Consider the following 22,347-nt stretch of genomic DNA (forward strand, 5'->3'; position numbering starts at 1 on the left):
AATGAGTCCCATTAAATATTTTAAACTTTAAGCCTAAGAATGTACAATAAAAATCAGTAAAATTAATCCTAGTGAGTAGTTTAGTTGGGAGACTGAGGTTCTTATTAATTAAAATACAGTTTTATTGCAAGGTTTCTTTTTTTCCAGTTACATCTTAAGTACTGTATTTGGAACAAGTAATATTGTGACTAGAATAGGAAACTGTGAAAAATAAGACTAAAGATTCTAACTCTTCTTTTTTTCTTTGTCATATAGGGGAGTCGTGATAACATGAGTATTGTACTAGTTTGTTTTTCAAATGCTCCTAAGGTCTCAGATGAGGCAGTGAAAAAAGATGCTGAGTTGGATAAGTACTTGGAATCACGGGTTGAAGGTAGGAAATCAGTCTTGTTCATTAGAAATGCTAGCATAACCTTTTTAAGCATGAAAACAAAAACCCTGAAAGCCATGATGCCACTGTATGTTGGGTGAAATTCAGGCCTGGTTACAACTCTGAATTTTTGTGTGGCAGGAAAAATGTGTGAAGCCACGTGGTTAATTTATCCTGATATTCCAGAAGCATTTTCTTAATGTGAGCTTTAGGTTTTTACTTCTGTCTTTACAGGTCAAAATGCAACCACTGACCTTGCAGAATGTTACATCACCTAAGTAAATTGTGATATTGTTAATGTCTTGCTTATAAAATATTATTAAAAGGGATATTTATGATACTTGCTCCCTTTTTTTGTGAAAGTTTTTCACAAAAAGAAAAAGTTGTATTGGGTTTTCATCAAGGGACAGCTTATTTATCTAGTTATCCAAGCTTTTTTAACTGCTTCTGTTTAACACAGCTGTGAGTTACTTTTCACACTGACAACTTTTTTAAATGCACTTCTGCGAAAACTTAACAGAATATGAATGATCAAAATACCTATGAATACAAGAGCCTTGAATCATCCCTTTGGATTATGGATGCTTACCAAGTGTCTGTGTATGTGTGAATAAAAACCATATAATCATCTAGAGCTTTCATGGAGGACTAAACTTAATTCTTAACCAGTTTCATTTAGTCACTGATTTTATAACTCTCTTCACTTATCCAAAAGCTTGAGTGCAACTTCTTCCCTTAAGCAGAAACAGTGAAAGGGAAGTTAGCTTGAGTAAGAGTGAAAAGTATATTTATTGCTTTTCTGCAGCATTCTCAATGTCAGAAAAACTGACATTTGAAGCAGTCTTTTAAACTGTTGCTTCTAGTTCAAAATGTTTTCTCACTGGTTAAGGCTGTTCTAAGGTCCAACGACAGCTATGTAAAAAAAAAAAAAAAAAAAAAAAAAAAAAAAAAATGTGTAATATTGGCAGTCCACAGGACTATTCAGCAGAGTTCCATGAAAGTAATTTTAAATTTGGGTGCCAAGGTGTTTGGGACTTTGCAGGTCAGAACCAGCAAGAAGCCACCATTTTGAGACTGTAACAAGGTCTCAGTGACCTAAACCATAGCTCTGACCACTTACTGTCTGAGCTTGGGCATTATTTAAGAAAGAAGGTGTGACTGACCAAATTCTCTCAAAATGGATCTAGAAACTTTCTGGGCACCCAGGCATGGTGTGTATAGTCTGTAGAGATAAAATACTTAATTTGCTTTCTCATAACCATTTGGTGAGAATAACTAATGCGGGACTCCAGCAGTATCACGTGTGAGATAGACGCAACTTCTGTTTTTCTTGTAGGTTTTGGTTTATTTGAATATCTGAGGCACCTATTGGCTTTTTAACATCCTGTAATTGATACTGAAAGGACTGATTAGACATGCTTTTATTAGAAAGTAGTTCATATCCAAGTAAGTAGCAGTAGGTATAAATGAGAAGTAATCTGTAGATTCAAGGGGATCAGGAATCTTCTGAAAGTGTGCAACAGCAAAAATCCCACAGCTAACCATTCATAACTCTTCTTAACACTAATTTAGTGTAAAATGCAACAGTGATGTGGGAATGCATATGCTGCCACTGTAACCTGGTTGCTGTGGACAACTGTTAGTTTTGCCACTTTACTGTCAAATTCTCAAACTTATTTTTAACTTTTCATTTGTGTGAAACAGCTGTGAAAATCACTCATGTTCTTTGTCTAGATACCTTTTTTTTTTATTGCACTCTTACTTAAGCTAATTGGGTAAACTTAGAAATTTGTGTTTGCGTCAGTGTCCCAGTAATCTCGATAGTTGATGTAACAAACATTAACTTAGAAATGTATATAAGAAGTCCTTCAGGCCACAGTACAAGTTCTTGAATGCACTGGTGGTGTGTGTGGTGTCTTTTCCCTCTTGTTTAAATGATATCTAAATTGAAATGGATTGCATATTTGTAGTTTCTGCTGAGATTAAAGAGAGCTAATGGTCACTTCAAATGCTAACTCTAGGCACGTTTTTCAGAACTTGGCTTACTTCCCAGGCTTCCTAGATGACACTAGTTAAGATAAATACCTATTATCTTCCTATGTCTGAGTAGAGTACATGAGCTGTTAATAGGCTCTGGGAGAAAGCCAGAAGCAGTTACCTTTGCTGACAGCAGTCAGGTGTGTACACAGCGGTTTCCGAATAATATTCCCAGCTTCTTGGTGGCTCCTCTCTCAATTAGCAAATAAGTGAAAAATGTATGGAACTGTAGTGTTTTTTATTGCTTTCATAAGTGGATGTTAAGAAGATTAATAGAGAAGCTGTCAAGTGACTTATAAGAGTGACTGGATTAACTGAGACGGATGTAGGAAGCACTGGTTGCTAGTAACAATGCAGTGTTGTAGCATAATTGAGTTACTGCTTTAATGTATCAAAATAACTTCTTATCAGAAATGTATTTTAGCTATATTGTCATATTTGAAAAATGCTACACACACCAAAAACAAGTGGAGAATTTGTAGTCTGAACTGATGCAGAGCCATTCCAAATGTACCTTAATTGTTAAGCTTAAGTGCTCCAGAGAAATTAGCAGAGAGACAAGCTGCTTCAAAGCTTGGACTTGATTTATTTTTTTTTCCTGAATGTATTCCCTGTGTCATTGTGTTTTGTTAATCGGATAGCGTGCAAGGCCTTTAAATGTCAAGTATTTAGCAAGGAATGAGAGTTAGCATATTTGAGGAAAATCTGTCAAGAAGTGGAGAAAACAAAGGAAATAAACTTCAGAAAAACTTGAAACATTTACCTCTTTTCTAACAGCTTTTTGCATTCAGAATAAATTCTATTAAATTGTTATTTTGACAATTTACCTTATATTTGTGCCTTGAGTTTTACTAGTTCAGAAATGATGCAGAGAAGCTTTAACAAAATGTTTCAAACTAATAAACATCATGGGGAGAATTGTTTGGAAAGATACTGGATTACTTTAAAGAAGTAGTCCAATTTAAACCTTTAAGTAGTGAGCAGAAATACTTTTAACTTTAAGAAAAAAAAGGGACGGGGGAGAGTATGATCTCAGGTGTTGGAGTAGTAAGGAAAGGCTTTGGAAGGTGGGAACATCCTTTTGTTTAGGAAAGGAGAACTGCCATAATCGGTTTGGCATTCATCTTTAGACTAAGTGTAGTCTGGAAAACAGTGCATAAAAGATCTGTGCCTGAAAGATTTAAACTGCCTTTAATTATAAAAACTTAAAGCCTAGTAGATAAGTTGTGATGTTGATAATATGGATTTGATCATCTCTTCTAGTTTTTTTCAAAAGACGTATTTCTTTAGATGCACTCTAAATATAGTTTACACCTTAGGATAGCCTTCTTCAGGGAAGTATATTAGTTATAGTTTATTTGTAGTTCTGATGTGTTTTGAGGCTCTGAATGTGGTAAGCTAGGCAGCTAAGTCCAAGAATCTATGTTCAGTTACAGCGAGTGATTGTACGTAGTGAGAATCTGTAATAGATTTACTAATGTTTAAGCTACCAGACTAGATGATGACTGTTCCTTTTAAAAGAAAAATAACGAACTTTGACATTAAATTATTGTGTGCAATAGTGTTTCTTTATCTGTTAAAGAATTAACAGCTCATCAATTACATGCAGTTGGTTGATAGCCCATAACAATTTTATTAATACCTGTAATATAAATATATTTACATTCTGTGGCTGGGGAAAAATCAGCTTGTCTTAGAACTACTAAGCTGCAAAGATGGAGATGTGAAAAACACAAACTATAAGTTCTTAGATACTCTTGTCTTTCAGTAAGTGACTAATTTAAATCAGGACAACATTGGCATTTAATATAAATGCTTTGGGACTTCTGAAGGAATCTTGGTTTGATCAGTGGTATTTGTTCTTAATGAATGTACACTGTTCAATATGGAATATTTTTCTCTTCTCTTGTGGACCTTAAATTTCAAGCTGACTGGGCTAACCCATCAAACCTTTTAGACAACAGGGTTTTTTTTACTGCTGTGCTTGAGTGTTTTAAGCTCTGGCTTGGAGAGAAAGGCATTGTTTGAGGCAGCTTTTGTTTGTTTTGAAAAATAAAAATCTGTGTTCAAAAGCAGTTTAATACTTAAACATGTAACACTTGTAGTCAAACCAAAGCAAACAAACCCCAAATCACACTAACCCCCAAATCATATACACAGGAACATGTTCTATGTAGGCTTAAACAGTCTTAATAGTAGATGAATACTCAGTTAATACAGCGAGTTGGATGGTGCATTTTACGTATGTGGAGTATATACTGTATATAAAACTGATTTGTCATAATCTTATAGCTGGAAATCAAAGGAGATACTGGAACATAGAAGACTTGTTAAGATTGTGTGGTTGAGGGCTTGCATTCTACAAAATTGACATAAGATTTTCTGAATTGTCAAAATGCTTTTCTCAGAGTTAATTGTTCGGCTTTTAGTGAAAAGTATTTTAGGAGTAAAACAGTAGACTTTGTAAAGGACTTTCATGGATTTCCATGTATGATAATATCAGGAAATGATTCTTTAAGTGTCTGAATAACGATGCAGATGTGAAGTTTCTGCAATTGTTTCGCACATTCAGGGCAAAAGATATAATTGCAGGGTTATTCTTAACATCATAGATATGAAGGTGAAAACCTTGTAAATGCCCCTAAATCTGTTTCTGAAAATGTTTGGTTTCTTTCTCTATTGGCCTTTGTCAAACAAATCCACAGGGTGTATCTGCTAACTGATATGTAATGAAAAAAGGTCACGCAAGTTTCCAGTACCAAGAAATATACAGCAATCCTTAGCTGTGATTGCTTTAATTCCCTGTTGAGAAGATATAAACATCTTGTGCTTGCATTAATATTTAGCAATTGCTTATTTCTGTAGCCTTTCTTCTTATTAATTCTTGCTGTTTGTCTACTTCTAGTATGTACAGAACCAGATGTGCTCTTGGTGTAAAAAGCAGTAAATGCTTAAGATGCATTTCCTATCAGATGTGACTCAGCAAAATTATATTATAGTGGTACAATCTACTTCTAACTAGGTAGAACTGCACAAAAGGGCACAATGTGGCTGATTTGTGTGAATATGTATGTAAGAAGTGATCAGAATCCTGGGATTCAAGCATACCTATTCATCTGTCATTTCCTTTGCTAGACCTGATTCATTCTTAATGCATGGATGTATGATAATATACGTAAAGTTTCATGGAAGAACATTTAATTACTTTAGTAGTAGCGTGCCTAGGTTATTCATTGCAGAGATTGTATGGTGCTGACTTGAAATTGAGGCTTAGAAGCCTAGTGCGTTATTTGTGAGAGTAATAAAACTATTGTCATAGTAGAACTACTTTTGGGGGGCTTTCCTACAAATCCCCTGATAATAGAGTAAGCAAATACCTTGCAAGCACTTTGATTTTAGTAGTCCTGAGAGCAGCCTGTATATCACTTGCTTTCTAGATAGGTGATAGACATCAAGAGGAGTTTAAATATCAGGAAACTTGGGATGCAGTGTTTAAAGTAGGTGTTAGCTTCTCTGCTAACTTCAGAAATTCAGATTGTAGCTGCTTCTGGCTTTAGTTGCATGCTCCAAATCAGGCATTCAGAATATAATCAATTGATTGTAAGATATTTAAGTGTTTTGTTTGGTTTTGGATAGTAGCCAAGATACAGACTGACTGAAGTTTTTTAGGATATTTGAGAGGATACATTCTTCTTAATTCTTCTGTCTTGTGGCTCAGTGAAGGGATTTTTATCTAGAGCAATGCCTACAGGAAATGGCACTCCGTTCCTTAATTTAGTTGATTTTCAGAAAAAAAAAAAAGTCTGTCTTGAAAATGTGACACATGCATAAAACTACAATTTGTAGATAACTTAGTGAACCTTTTTATGCCGTGGTAGTAGCTGAATGACTAGAGGCTGATGACTGGAAGCTGGTAGTGTTACACCTGTGTGAAGGGATATGCAGCTATTACACATTTGCCTTACTGCATCTTTGATGAATAAGAACATGTGAAGATTTACCTCAGTTCAGGCAATTCTTTTCCAAGGCAGAAGAACTTACTAGCACTGGACTTGTGTGATACTTCTGCTTTGAAAATAGAATACCATATTATTAATTATTCATTGTCAGTTCTGTGTTCTGTTTTGACGACTTGAGTGATAATGGGCCATTACATATGCCTCTTTATTGCATGATGGTCTTAGTGTTTATGCCCCAGAGATTCAGGCCTTTGAGAATTCAAGGTGTTACTCACAATGAAGTATGACTGAATTCCTGGCAAGCACTGGCTTTATGTCATGTAACTTCTGAGTAAGTGTTGCAATGCGATGGGAAGGTAATGGAAACAGACTCCCAGCTGTCATCTTTTTGAAAGGGAACAGGCTGCTGTCTCCAGGATATTTCATCCACTTCACAGTCTGCTTCCGAGTTTCTGTGAGAGAGAATGGCTAGAAGCATATTGGAAAGGCAGGCTATGGATTTGAATAGCTTTGTTCTATCATGCAAAGACTGTTTACCTAAAATGTAAAGAATGTTTTCCTGGTTATAAGTAACTTTTTCATAATGTCTCTGTTAAAAAGTGATAGTATCTTGTATTCTGGTGTCTTAAGGAATGGGTGGTGTTAATTCAGTAATCTAAGGACTTCTTCTGTTTTTAAATTAGAAATTATGGAAAAATCGGGTGAAGAAGGAATGCCTGATCTTGCTCATGTTATTCGTATTTTAACTGCGGAGAATATCCCTAATTTACCACCAGGAGGTGGTTTAGCTGGCAAGTGAGTACAGTACTGGAATTTCTTGAACTGTTTAGTTCACTGAAACATACTTTTGTTTAAATGTTTTAAAGCTTTCTTATTGTTATAGCTATACTCAAATTAAAGAAAAAGGTTGACTTTTATATTTTAGGCTAGTTTACCTTTTGCACTACATAAATGTTTGTGTCATTGTTGCCATTCCAGAATGGTAAGAGGAAAGAGATTGGTCATGTTCTCATACATAACATACTAGTTTATAAAACAGCCATATGGAAATAGTAAAGTAAGAAATATTTATTCTTAGCTTTTTATTGTTTTACATTTGTTAAGAACTATCAATAATGTAACTGGCTATCAAAATGCCAGCTCAGTTTTCCTGATGTCATGTTCCTTCCACCACCTAGTGTCAATTATAAGTTTGGGTCAATGCTTGTTTGTTCACCAAAAGTTCTCATAAGAAAATTGTTTTTCTTTGTTTAGTCTTAAACTGAATGTGAGATAAGCAAGAATATTGAGCTCGGGTATGCATTTTAAAACTTAATTGGAATAAACATTCAGAAATTACACTGGTTTTCTGGGGAGGCTCATGGTGATGTTCTAACAACCTATAATTTAAGGATTTTAATGAACAGAATTTAGGATTGCATAAACAATTGTTAAACTAGAATTCCCCAAACAGTGGAACCTGTTATTGCTCCCTGGCATAGGTTATGTTACTTCTGGAATCTTTGTATTTTTCAAAATATGAAGTCCTGTCTTCTGAGCATTTGTGTATGCATCTATTTTCTTTGCGTGTACTTATTAATGAGCACTGTTTGCCATGATTATTTTTTTCTAGCCTTGAAAGTACCTGTAAGTTCTGGGCCTTTTTCTCCACTTGTGTGCATTCCAGGCATTCAGAGAAGTTGTGGTGTGCCTATTCTTCCAACTGCTGAATGAGTTGGTGTGTTCTGTTTTGCTCATTAATAACTGCATCATGTACTGCTTCATTATTCTATAACTGTTGCATATAGATTTTATTTTAATTTGTTGTGACCCAGGTTACATTTTTGATGGGCTTAGGTTCAGAATTTGCCTTTTGATGCCTTTCTTTCCATTTTGACTTTTATTAAAGTCCTCTGTTACAGAAAACCGACTTCAGGAGGTGTACCTGCAACTTCTTTTAAGAGAATACCATGTAGTATTGAGTAACTTTTTCTTGGCCTTCAAACTTAGGACAAAGACAGGCAGTGATGCGTTTAGTTACCTTTACTTGCAGAATTGAGCTTCTGAATGGAAGTTTTGAAAAAGTACGACTACACAACCCAAACCCGTATACTGTGAAACTTAAAAGCTGTTGTCCTAACAAGAGAATATTCTTTGTCCTGGGGTCCTTATCCTGTGATGTCACTAGGGCATGAAGAATTCACACTTTGTCTTTCTGTTTGAGCTCCAAGACCTGGCTTAAAGAGGTTGTGGAAAGAGCTTGTCTGTGGCTGACATCCCTGATTTCAGCACCAGTTATAGTCACTCCTGGTTTTTAGTATGTCTGAGCTGAAGAAATGCAATGCAATGCAATGTTGCCTTGACTAGACTACGTTTGCCAACCTTTAGAACCTCTCAAGTAGCTCTACTTCTACTACCGTTGTATACTTCCTTCAAGCATCTCACTTGTGTAGAAGCTCATGCTGGCTCATCCTTTGAGACATGAGATCTAAAGGTGTCAACTCTGCTGTGGTCACTTGATGGTGTTTTATCCTTTAAAATCTTACTGTTCAAAGACTGGTTCCTGGCTTGACTCGGATCCCCCTGTAACATCAAATGCTGCCCAAAAAATGGTCACTTGTTGCTGAAGAAAAAAGTTCTGAAACACCCTGTCACTTGGGCGCTAGTACTTCCACTCAACATCTTGCTCCTGAATTCTCCCTTCAAAGGGAAGTATGAAGAAATACACTATTAAAAGAAAGAAAAATGAATTGCAAAGATAAGAAGTTTCCCGAAGGCTTGAGTTTTAAGTCTAATTTAAACCCTCTGCAATGGCTATCTGCTGCTTCTATGGCAGCTGTGCTTGGACTGTCTTAGGTGTTTTCTGTTACATTGATGTGAGGTACCATTGCTCTCTGTAGTACAGTCATTGGTCAGAATTGTGCCATTCCACTACCACTAGATGTGGAACTAAATGGAGAGAACGCTTTCCTGTATCATCTGCATAGAGATTCAGTTTCTTTTCTCTAGGGAAATCTCTTGTCAGTGCTGATGGACCCCAGGCTAGCTCAGCCATGCAACCCTTCCAGAATTTTTAAAGCATTGATTTTACCTGATGTGCCCTTGGAGTTGTGTTCTTTGAACTTTTTGTATCAGAAATAATTTTTTTAAGTGTCACTAGCAATTTAATTCTGAACTTCTTTCCTGGAGCGCATTCAGACACAGCCCAAAACCTTCATGTGTGAACAAGCACAAATCGCATGTACACCAGTGTCTTGAGGCTTTGAGTTGTCAGGTGTACCTGTTGTGCCTGCCTTCTGCTTGTCTTAGTGTGGTATGTCTAGATAAATGCTGATTTCATCATCAACGTATGTTGCCTCTGAACATATGATAGCATGATGCCTTTTCAGTGTTGTAGGTTAGTGGTCATCCTAAGATTAGATGCACTGTACCTTGTATTCAGTGGTCTGCAAACCATCTCCCAGAGTTCTGAGTATTTTAATGGATGCTGTGTAAAATGCTGGATCGTGACTGGAAAAATATTCTGATGCTGGACACTAGATATTGAGATCACCTGATTTATTGCTTTGTCTTAGAAGTCGACATACTTAAAACATTGCATTTGAAAACCAAACTCTACTGTTTTGAATGTACTTTTGTTTCCATGGTGTGAACATAAGAACCTCATCGTACTAGATCAGACCAAGGATCATTCTAGCTCTGTCTTGTCCACAAGATAACTCAAAGTAGATGCTTAGGGAAGAATATAAAACTAGGAAAATATGTAAAGTACTTCCCCTATTATTATTATTATTATTATTACTACTATTTTGATTTTCAACTTCTTACAGCTGAGGTGCTTCCTGATCTTGAGGTAGTTTATGTACTTAGTGATTTAGAATTTCTCTTCCATAAAGTTAAATATGCTCAGAAAGACCCTCATAAAACTTTTAGCATCGTCAGTATTCTGGGGCAGAAAGTTCTGTTGCATCAAGAGCCATCACTCTGTTTTTGAGACACCTACTGCTGTCTTCAGTTGAAGCCCTTGTACTCTTTGTTTGAAAGAGCCAACAGTCAGTGCTTCTGTAAGACATCATTTTTATAGGTCTTGGCCGCTTCCAGACTGGTGAGTCTTAGTTCATGTAACAGTTTTGTTTCTTGAAGCTGTCAGTAACTTCGATCATATGTATTATACTTGTCTGAACATTTCCCAGTTCTTACTATGATTTGAAGATGTAGGAGCATAACTTTCTTCCTCTCAGAAGTCTGTTTATATGTTGAGGTTTATTTTTTCCGAATCTTTTTGTGTTTATTTTGCCTGCCTGTGAAGGTGTGGCTTAATATAGCACTGCCAGAAAAAAAGTCTAGCTAGTGGCATTTAGGTTTTCATTTCAACTGTGTGAATAGACACTAGAGGACATATCTGGGAGGTTGTATGCTCTGGGTACCACACTTCAAAATTTCATGGGCAATTAGTAAACTGTGTATATGTAATAAAAATAGGGGAAAACCCAACTGTCTTCAAGTTCCACATCCAGAAATAAGGCAAGAAAACCAGGAAACTTGAAGAATTTTGTTATAAGAAGTAAAATACAGATTTAAATGGTACTCTTGGCAAAATCTGACTGTGCAGAGGGAACTTCTAAAGATATAAAGGGGTACACCGTGGGGAGGGTAAGGTAAGAAAACGTTTTGCCTTGCTTAGCGTTTACAAATCCTGACTTACTGATAAATCCCCACTGAGAGTGGGCTTCATCTATTTTTAGAGGCAGGTTAAAGGCAAAACATCTTAAACCCTTTGAAACCATTACTGTGCTCAAATTTAAGTTTTCAATGTTTTGAAATCCTTTTGTGCTTAATTTTTTTTCAAACTTCTCTTTTTAGGCGTAATATTATTGAAGCTGTGTATAGTAGGCTGAATCCACACAGAGAGAATGAGGGGGTAAGTTCCCATTTTGATTGCTACAAATCTTTGTTAATAATGTCAAAGTAGTGTCATACATTAAGCAAAAGCATACATCACTGCCAAAAAAAGTATTATATACACAAAATATGCATCGTAGCACGCAGTTCATCTTGACCTTGTTTTGGATGGATCTGATATAGAACTTCATCCTCAGAAAGACAGCAAACTGACACCTAATTCTAAAAGACTTTTTAAACATTTAATTGGCTACTGCTTTTTCAGTCAGACCTGTGAGGCAACAATGCAGGGTTTTTATAAGTTAGTTTATTATTGTCAAAAATTATGGTCACCATATTTGTTAACTAGCTATTATCTCTACTGTCCAGAAAACTAGTAGAAGAGGGGGCAAACCCACTTCCTATTGTCTTCTGTAAGTGTGGAAGGCCTTGGTACACTGAATATAGAAGATAACGAGGCTGATATTGAGTACTTTTTTAGAGTTTACACTGTCTTTAAATATCCCATGTGCAGTGATCTAAAAGTGTAAAGTGATTTTAGTTTACTTCAGTTCTGATTTCTAAAATGGCTTACATTCTTCTGCCTAGTTCCTAATAAGTTGCATTTTAAATAGTATGTTGAAATATGGTTTACTCTAACACTCAACCTAACAATTAGGTCGTTTTTAATATTAGTATAAAGAGGAGTAACTGATGTTCATATCAGTTGCAGTTAAACTTGTTTAAAACAATTTTTTTTGAAAACTGAAGAGCTGGTGATAAATATTGCTACTTGTACACGTATTATTTCCTGTACAGTTTATGTGAACTAATCTGTGAAGGTATGATTCGTTTTCTAGTTAATCCTTCATCATATTTTTTCCCTTCTGAGGTGGCTACAAGGTCCTCAGGTAGTCATTACAATGAATAGTGTTGGGGAGATAGCAACTTTTGTTTGAAATACTTTGAAATGATCAATTGTGTGCCTTGAGATTGTGAATGTGCAGTCTCGCCACAATTATTATTGTGTTTTTTCCCACTGTCATCTTCTTCTCTTGCTATACCTGTATTTGGTTTATTCTCTGAAGTTAGAAAGCTTTTGGAGCTGGAAGGCTGCTATTCTGTTACAGTACAAATAGAGAAGAAATCTGTGACTTTTTTATTTTTTAGGATTTGTTCCTTTTTAACTTGAAAGTGATATAGTATGCATTTTTCATTTAATTTTCAACTAATTGTGCAACAGCACCCCAAAAACAGCTAGACAAAATTTTCCTCTTTTCAGCTTCTTTAGTCCTTCAGGAAACTCTGCACCTCTCTCAGCCTGCTACTACTTTTCATATGTGGCCATAATCTTGTTCCTGCTTTTGGGGTAAAGTTATTGGTTAAAGTGGATCACGGCATAGGTTTTATAAGTTGATTGTTTTTTTTTAAGGAAAAAAGTTTGTCTAATGATAACTTTCTAGAAATATCATATTGCCATAGTTGCATTTATGGTATGTCTTTTCTAAGTCCAAGTTTACTTTTCAATAGCCACACAAGCTTCCCTAAAGTCCTAATACACAGTACAGCATCCTTTTGTTTATTGGGTACTTCCAGGAAATTTTTGTACATCTTCCATTATAATTTAGTAAAATGAGGTTATGGAACTGCATATGCAAGTTACTCAAAGGATAGAGCTTTAACCCTTATTACCATTAATAGCTTTGACCTTTATTGCTATTGGAATCCCTGGATAGTTGTTTTGAGTCCTTTTGGTTTGGCTTCTTCAGTATGATACGTAAGCAGTACACTCCAGTCTACTTTGTAAACTTTGCCTTCTGTTGGTATTTACTGCAAATCTCAGTAATGGTTTGGATGATGTGTTTTAAACACACTGGATTAAATTTTAGTTAGGTCTTGTGGTAAGATGCCATTTGCCAGTCAGTACTTTTTCTTCTTTCCATCCAAAGTGATTCTGACCCTGAGCAGTTTGAGAGGAGGATGTGCCACTCAGCGAAGGATGCAATTCCTGTTTGCACTTTCCCAGCAAAGAGGAATTGTTATCTTACTGTCCTTGAAGTGGGTGAATTTAGTGGGCCTTATTTCTGAGGTGATGAAAACGTGACTTCCTTGCTAGTTTTACTCAGTTCCAGGTATATATGTGATGATCTCTTAGTCTTTTGAGCTGAATGCTCTAGTGCACAGGGTGGGTATAAGGGAAGGAAGCTGTTCAGTTACTCAACGTCACATTCTCCACAATGTGGAGCCCAACCCAAACCACGACATCTATTCGCTGTGTTAATGTTGCTACACATCTCGCATTTAAACAGGAAGCAAAGGTAGGAAGGAAACATACAGTACATCCCAATGATGACATTTCCAAGTGAGACTGAAATATAACTAATAATGCTCCTTTTCTAAACTAGTATGAAGCAAGTATGAATTACAAGCTGCAGGCGCAGATGCTGAGTCTGCAGAGCACAAAGGTGCACTGACTTGGGCTTGAGAATCTTTCCCTGTGTGTAGCTAGCAGTGTACGTGTGTCTGTTAGAGCGTGGGTGTAATGGAGAATACTGCTGTTGCTAACTGCAAGGTCTGCCTGTGGCAGTCATCCTCATCTGATGACTTCATATAAGGCTAGAACCATTTTTTTTTACCTTGACAAAACAATAACGTAACTAATCGCTAAAATACTAATGCATATGAGTAAAAATTGTTAAAAGCCACCAAAACCCACAAAAACAAACATGAGAAAAACAACCCAAACCAACCAGATTAACTTTCGCAATTGAGAATATGACATCTTTCTAAAGAATATGCTTTTTTAGCGTTGAACAACTTTAACTAGTTATCCTGAGTTACGGTGAACTGGATCATAATAGCTTTGCAGATAAGTTCTTAGAAGGTATATTAATCGAAACCAAGGTGGCATCTTTTTCTAGATTACCTTTCTTTTTACTTGGCACTGTAAAGATTTCAGTTAGTGCTGTGCTTAGAATTTTTTTGTCATCCAAGTTAGTGATTGTAGAGTAACCTCTTCCAATTCTTCATGCGTATTTTCTGAGAGTCTTTAACAACTCCTAAATAAGGAGATGTGCAGAGTGAGAGACTGAGGAGTGAAAGAATCCTTACTACAGCAGTATTCAGATCACTAGTGTGGCTTCAGCATATAGCAGTCGTAAGTGTTTCTTCTTTTAGGCATCTCAGCAGGGTACAAATATTTTGTAAATCCAGGGCTGGAGAGAGCCCTGCATTGGGCTCACAAAGAGCAGCTTTGCCAGTGTTTCAGCAGAGGGACTTCCAATATAAATGTGGTGGCTTGTGCCTTTACAAGTGCAAGTGAAATCATAATCTGTTGTCTATTGGCACTTGGTGCTTTCAGATCTTTAAAGGGAATTTAAAAGAACTTCTTCATAGCTAAATAATTGTTACCACTGTCATGTTACAATACCACCGAGTCTGTGTTCTAGTTAACATGTTAAAGCATTACTCTTTCGCTAATGGCTCTACTACTTTGACCATTTTTTTTAATGTGTTCCTAAGACTAGGAGGCTGGTATCCAATTAAGCTACTTGGGTGTATATGTATACTTAAACACAAGGAATAATATTAAAATTACAGTGCCTGTGTTAATAGTTTCAGTGGCATTTATTTAAAGCCACAGTTGAGTATCTTGTTTGAAACCAATCATGTTCCTCTCTTGCTTTTGCTAATACTATACTCTGGCACTTTTCTAAATCAAATCATATGTCATTAAGGGCTGCTGCAGGTGACTTTAAAAATGTAAATAGGCAAAGTTGTTACACCCTTAAACATTGTAAATCCTGTCCCCAACATGTAGTAGCTCTGTTTATATACATAGTTCAACAGAGCAGAACTCGTGTAAGAATTGTGAACACTCATGTTAAATATAGCTAGCAAAAATTTATTCTTGTTTTTATGGTCAGTAGCACTAAGTTGAATTAGAACATGAGGGAAGACAAATGCTAACTTGCACAATAATCATAGTTTTCAGGGACCTGTTCTAGCCACACATCATTAAAAGAGAAATCTGCATTATAGTGTATAGTATATAAAAGAGGCAGTTTGTATCCTGCTGTTTCAGGGTTTTCTTGTCTGCTAGCACTGAGGGAGAGGAGGGAAGCACAAAATAGCCCGCCATCAAACAAGGTGCAAAGCAAAGCAGGATGCGAGTTTGAATATCAAACACCAATGGCACTATTACTTTGGGTCCTACTAGCATTTGAATTGTTTAGGAGTCTCAGAGCTGCTATTGTATTGCTTATTGCTTTTACTCTTCGGTGTTGCATGGGAGCAAAAGTATTCACTTCAGTCTGCCAAAAGAGTTTTTAAATATCTGAATATTGTGAAATGTGGAGATTCAGGGTACATGTTTGCTAATGTCAAACTGATGGGCTGCAGGAACTGTGGAACTTGGGTGTTCTCTGAACTTTAAAAAAATGGAATTCTTCAGTTATGCTGCCTTGTTTAATATTAACTAGATAAATACATAATTTTAATTTTTTTGTCAAAACCTGAGAAATGGGATACATCTGTAGCCTCACCTCGATGCCCTGAGTTTTCGCTGTCTTTGTGCTCATGAGGCATTAAAATAATCCCACTTCGTACATTAAAACTAACTCCTTTAACTTGCTTCTCCTCACTGGGCTCATGAAGAGCTATCTGAATGTGAAAATGCTAGTACATGGCTGTCAAAATATCTCAAACTAAGACCAGCAAACCACAGTGGAAGTATGTCTCTATTTATGCAACAAATTAAACATAGAGGGATGGCATTATATGCAGTAACATTAATTTTTGTGTTTAAATTGTCCTCTTTTTAACTTAGACTGTGTTTATTAGTCTTGGGGCTTCTATTCCAGGAACGTTACAGCATCCAAAATCCTACTCAACCCAAGATATTGTCTTAATGCTGCTATTAAGCTTGCAAATGAGTGACTGCAATACTTGTAGTTTGTGAAGCTTTTGGACTAGATGACAATAAAATGAGGTCAGCATGAGAAAAAGGCAGTCTGGATTTTGCTTCTAATGTATTGCAAAATCTGCCAGCTTCCAGAGATACAGTTCCGTTTGTCTAGCTTGATAACTTGCTAGATATTAATAATTTAAAATGCACTATTCCCTTAAAGCAGAAGTACCGCTTTAGCGCTTGAAAGTTAAAATATCTAGTGTCAGTCCCAGCACTGTAATAGATACCCAAGTCTATTGCCAAAAAAAAACCCCAACCCACCAACAAAAAAACTGCAACTTTTTTCAACTGAAGGCTTGTAGCCAAATAGGTGGTTTGCAGAGGACACCTCCATTCCTTAATCAGTGCTTATTACTCAGGTTCTGTGCTGTAGGTGCTAGATTTTACTTTGAATAGCTGTTCTACCTGTTAATTTTTCTAGTCAATATGCACATCTGTCAAAAATAGTGTCTTACACTGTTGAAACACCACCATTCCTGGTGCTGATAGGTAGCTGTGTGTTTCTTTCAGGGCAGCATCATGCATGCAAAGATTAGTCTTTAGTGTAGAAGGATTGTTTTCTAAAACACTTTGAGCATTTATTTTGATACAATGCTTAATTAAACTGCTAGCAGTAGTGTTATCTATTCTCTTTAGTAAGTTTTTCACAGGACTGTTGCTATTGGCTGTGCAGAAATTGACAGTTAAAAGTATTGACCTGATGGCTAAAGAAGCTTAACTTTTCAAATTTGTCATTGACAATTGACCATAGTTGTGGGGAGCACCAGCTATATTCATTGAAAAACAATTTCAACCAAGATGGAGTTAATTGGGAGGAGGTACCGTGTTGACACTGTCTAGCTCAAAATAAATTGAAATTATTAAAAATGCTGTTGTAATAGGTGTCATTTCTTAAATTATGTTGTATAAAATAGACAAACATGGATTATATTGTTCTAATATGTATGTTGCTAATAAGGTGTGTTAGATTCAAATAGTGCAAAGCTGATGTTTTCTCAGTCAGAAAAATTGTTGTGTTTTTTTTTCTTTTTAAAATGTCGTTAGAAAATATCTTAGTTTAACGACTGATTTTTTTGGGGTCTTGAATCTTAACGAAAGGACCCTGGCGAAGCCGAGGAAAGTGGAACGCAGGGAAAATTGGTGGAAGCACTCAGGCAAATGAGAATTAATCATAGGGGGAACTACCGCCACCTTCTGGAAGAGATGCTGACTAGTTACAGGCTAGCTAAGATGCAGGGAGAAGAGTGCACTGCTGAATCAGCTGCAGCATCTACTTCAGATACTCATGCTGGACCCAGTGACCCCGTACCAGACACCCACACAGAATCTGGGAATCACCTTGCTGAAATACAGAGCTCAAACGAAGATTCAGGGATGAATGAGATGAGTGATAAACAGACATAACGTTTTCCGTAGCGGATTTAACGCTTCGCTTCACTTGGCGTATTTTCCTTTGTTTATATCTCAACATTTGTCACATCTATCCTAGAAGTCTGTTTGTTTTTACTTTAGTTATTTGTACAGATTGTTTATACAAAAGCTCTTTTTTCCTTACAAGTTCAACTACTATGGTATATTATAGTAATTGCATCTGATATTGTGTAGTGAGCAGTTAACTTCCCATTTGAGATTTTGTTTTTTCTTTTTTTTTTTTTTAAATCTTGTGACACCAATAATAGGAATCTTAACATGACAATGCAAAAAAATTTTAAAACTTTTTATTTTAAATACGCTCTTAAATAATAATGTTGATGGTATATGTTTACTAATTGTAAAGTAATTCACATCTTAATTGTATCTTTTGTGCAAGTTAACTGAATGATACAAATTCATCAGTCTTTTTTTCTTCCCCAGCATCATATACCGTGTGTCTGTATTTCAATTGTGTATAGTTTATATTATAATTAAATTACAAAAGCTATTACATTTTAGGTTGTCACTTATTCTTCATGAAATGTGTTTGATTTTTTCCAATTTAGATTGTATCCACTGTTCGTCATAAGTATCTATTTCTTAGTTGACTGTATTACTTCCCAGGTTGTAGCATAACATATACCCAGAAATGAAAATGTACTTAGACTTAGTACCTAGTGTCAAATTCTAAGAATTTGTGTTTAAGTGAAAATAAAGAATATGCTGTGGAATAATATCTGTATGCATATTGACTTTTTTGAGCAAGTAATAAACTTCCTTTGAAATGCTATCATTCTGACATGACTTGAAACTTTTCATAGTTTCTAGTATGAACTCATGATGTTTGTTAGTTTCTAGAAATATTTGAGTAATTTTGGGTTTGGCACATTCATCATAATCCTCTATTTGGGCAACATTTCTCAGGTTAAACATCAGCCATGTAAATGAATAAACTGGCTATTCTACCGAAGTTTATCTTCTACCAAATCTTTTTTGTGTGTTTTGGTGTACGACACATGTATGTACATGCATTTGGGTAGATCGGTGATAATACTGGGAATTTACAGTGGTAGTAACTAATTTGCTAATAAGTTAAATCTAGAATTCTTGTGTCAGTGGTCAGTTTATAATATAACGCTTGCACAAAAATATCATTGTTCAAAATAGGTACAAATTTCACTGCCTTAATGAAAAAGAGCCTGCGGGGATTTCTTGTGGACCAGGAATACCTGAAGAGCTGAGTTCCTTAGTATTTTATAGATTATTTTTTTTTTTTTTGTAGTCCATAGATGTAGTATCTATTGATAGCTATGATTTAGTACAATTTTAGATAACACTTGTTTTTAAGTCTTTAGTTATAATAGCTTTACTGGGTTCACGTTTTATGAAAGTAAATCCCCTCATGAAGTTGAGGAAGAAAGAATGTTTGTGTGTGGAAGTGGGCAGGTATGGAGAAAAAGGAAAATATCATCTGTCTTATGCTAGTATTCTATTTAATTATGCCACTTAAATCCAAAGTGCAACAAAGTGTTTTCATTTGTATTGGTGAGTAGTAATATTTCTCCTCTTCTTTTCCTGTAGGGTGCTGGAGATCTAGAAGATCCGTGGTAGCCTTACAAATCTACTAAAATGCTTTTGATTCTGAAAGGGGGAAAAAAAACTTTTAAATCTGTTTTCTTCAATACAAGGGAAAAATTCTGGTGGATTTCCAACATTTTGTGAAATGGGCAGAAAGATATTAGAATTTTCCATCATTGTTCATTTTTGTGTTTTCTGATATTGCCACTCTTAGCATTGCCTGTACTACAGTATTTTTACCAGCGTCAGGCATACTGATTACATCTGTAACGAACTTTGGCCCTAAAAAGGAAGGAAGGAATGATTCTCTCAGCAGATCGGTATATGTACCTGAGGTGCATGGGATTGTCGGTGTACTCTGAAGATACACTGTGGCTAAATGAAATGTGCAACACAAGCATGAGGGAGTACGAGTAATTGTTTGAGATGTTACTTATTTCACTTTACCGAGTTGGAAGGCTTTGCAGCTCTGTGGCTTGAAAGTAATTTCAATTGGGCAATATGCTCTCAGATGTGTTGGTTTTTTGGTTGGGTTTTTTTTTTTTTTAATTTCCAGTTTTACCTGTATTACCAGACCAGTTAGGTTACCCTGCGGTGTCCAAATTGTGATATGTTGCCTACTGCTTGCTTGAAGATAAATGTATTTGGCAATAATATATGAAGATTCTAGGCATCTAAAAACAGTAAGAATTTTACGCATGTGTACAACACACCCTTAAACTCTTGCTAGAGAAAATCTTTTAAAACCAAACTGATGAATTTATAGTTAGTAGTGACTTGCTTTGACATCTCTCACAGCTGCAGGTTTTTTAAAAAATGCTGAAAATTTGCCTTTATTATAATGTAAATTGTGATTATTTTTTGTTCTATATGTGGTTTTCTATAGTTTTTTGATTTTTTTTTTTCAGCTTAAGATACAGACAGAAGTCTTGTGTAATATGGGTATAATTTTAATTGTTTGCATTATTTTCAAAGTTCAAATTATCACTTTGAGATTACTATAAATACACTTAAAATTATCTATTTTAAATTAAGAAAATATTAGAGATATTTTCATGGGTTCAATGACCTTTCATTTTATAAGCAATGGGCATGGTACAGAGTGGCTGTCATGTAAGGTACTTGAAGATTCTTAGTTTAATTCTATTTTTGCAATAACCTTGACTTTTTTTCTGACTTCTTTGAGTTGTGCATGTAATGAGTCCAGTAAATGCTGAAAATGGGGAAGAGTAAAGTATTTATCTAAAATAAAAGCTATTGGGGAGGGGAAACAATGAATGTATCCATCTGTACATGATTTACATGCTGTGGATGCCTTGTAAACATTTTCCTATTTGTTTAAACTGTGTTTCAGCGAGGATGTAATTGCCCTTGTGTGTAGTTTTAAGCTAATGACAGTCATCAACTGGTTTTGTGTGAAATGGAATTCATGGTATTTTTCTGTAACTTTATCCCCATGGTGAGTCTGTAAAAAAAAAACACATGCTCTTTCATACTGGTGCCGAAGGCCAGCTTTCCCAATCATTTTGATTCACTGTGTATCTGATTTTATTATTTTTTTTTGGTCTAGAGAGGATTATTGCCACAGTATATTTTATTTATTCATTAGATTTTAGCCTTGTAAGTTAAAGTGTTCTAAATGATGATGTTAACAGGTATTTGTCCCTTTACTGGTTTTTTTGGGGTTGTTAAAAGATAGGGAATGAAGAATGCAAAATGGTTTATTGTTCAGACTGTCCGCTCTGGTCCAACCCTGTACTGATAGTACCTTCCCAGTATGATATTGTGATGTTTCATACAATACAGTGAACATAACCAACTTGTTATCTTCAATAAAGGATTGCTAAAACAGTGTGATATGCTTTATATTTTCTTGAAGAGGATTTATCAAGAAGATGCAAGTATTCTATATAAAAAGATAATCACATAGGATTTATGAGGAGTCTTAGTGATGGATTTGTTTGTTCTATAGCCAGAAGTCTCCAAGTGGGTTTCTCTTTGGGAGACAGAAGAGTACAAACACCATTTAGAGCTCCTAGGGCAAATCCATCCCAAGTTCAGCTGGAATAAAACTCATTCCACCTACGCAGGAGCGCTTGTTTAAAGTCTAAAAATCCAGATTAAACTTGACTTTTTAGTCAACTCATTTCTTCAAGTTTTTTTTAAAGATCTGATGTTAGACCTGTAAAGTTTTACTTTTGTACAGTGTTTTGGATATACATTTCTCAAACATAACACTGATGTTAAAACTTTTACTGATTTTTTTTTTTTTTTTTTTTTTTTTTTTAAGCTTATTAATGAAGTTGTTTAGCTGGGTGGGAGAGGTGAACAAAATCATCTGTTATTGATACTGCATGGTAATAACCTGTCTGAATATTTAGTGTTACTGTGGAATGGGGTTATTTATGAACAACCTGTAGATTTTTGAGTCTATAAGCTCTATAAGTTCTTTGAACTTTTTGGTTGGATCTGCTTGTACAGCACAACCCTTGCCTGCTTTCCTCATGAACTGCAATTTTATCACTTTGTTCCACCGGTGAGAGTTCTTGTACTTCATGGGCTCCAATCTTATGAATGCTTATACATGTAGGTTTTTACATCATGTGGATAGTCTCCCTGAAATAAAATGTTTTATGCTTTTATTGTATAGAAGTGAAGCACGCACATAGGTTTTTTTCAAAGAGAAGGATCGTAACTTGCACAGCTACAACAAAATGTAAATCCAGACCTCTTCCCCACCCCACCCCCCCCCACCCCAATTAAGACTACTTTCCATTAATGCATCCACTGGATTCCAAATTCTCATCATGTTTTTTGTTTAATCAAAATACTGTTCAGATTTCAGCAGCCTGGAAATAAAAAATAAATAAAAATGCTTTTTGACTTCGTATTCATAGCATGAGAAGTCTGAATGTTTGATAAAACTTGTTCATGCATTTGCCATAACTTGTCAATTTTAACATTTGTTTTAAAATTGTGCTCTCTTAATTATACTGCCACCCGGTAACATAAAAGTACTTCTGTAGAATGCTGAGAGTGGGGAGTCTCTCTTCCACCTCGGGTCTTTTTGACATGTCAAATTCAGCTTGATTCTTTTCTTCTCTTCATTTTTATGACTTCTCTTGTAACAGAGACAATGTAGTCCGGGTCAGTTCTCAAAT

At 35.6% G+C, this 22,347-nt stretch overlaps 1 protein-coding gene across 4 annotated transcripts in view; it reads left to right on the plus strand.

Moving 5' to 3' along the window:
• Positions 1-21,040, plus strand: part of PPM1B (protein phosphatase, Mg2+/Mn2+ dependent 1B) — a 42,368-nt gene extending 21,328 nt beyond the window's left edge. Inside the window, exons 4-7 of one of the 4 annotated variants that reach the window (XM_082480614.1) lie at positions 256-373; positions 7,050-7,161; positions 11,209-11,266; positions 19,190-21,040. In XM_082480614.1, coding sequence (XP_082336740.1) covers positions 256-373; positions 7,050-7,161; positions 11,209-11,266; positions 19,190-19,219 — 318 coding nt within the window. In that variant the 3' untranslated portion in view covers positions 19,220-21,040. Of the gene's footprint in view, positions 1-255; positions 374-7,049; positions 7,162-11,208; positions 11,267-17,239; positions 17,272-17,293; positions 19,125-19,189 lie in introns of those variants that run through there. The other 3 variants (XM_082480612.1, XM_082480613.1, XM_082480615.1) reach the window with 3 other exon arrangements.
• Positions 21,041-22,347: the final 1,307 nt, after the last annotated feature.

This window comes from Vanellus vanellus (genome assembly GCF_965231255.1).
Source record: "Vanellus vanellus genome assembly, chromosome: 3".
In the NCBI taxonomy this organism is placed as follows: Eukaryota; Metazoa; Chordata; class Aves; order Charadriiformes; family Charadriidae; genus Vanellus; species Vanellus vanellus.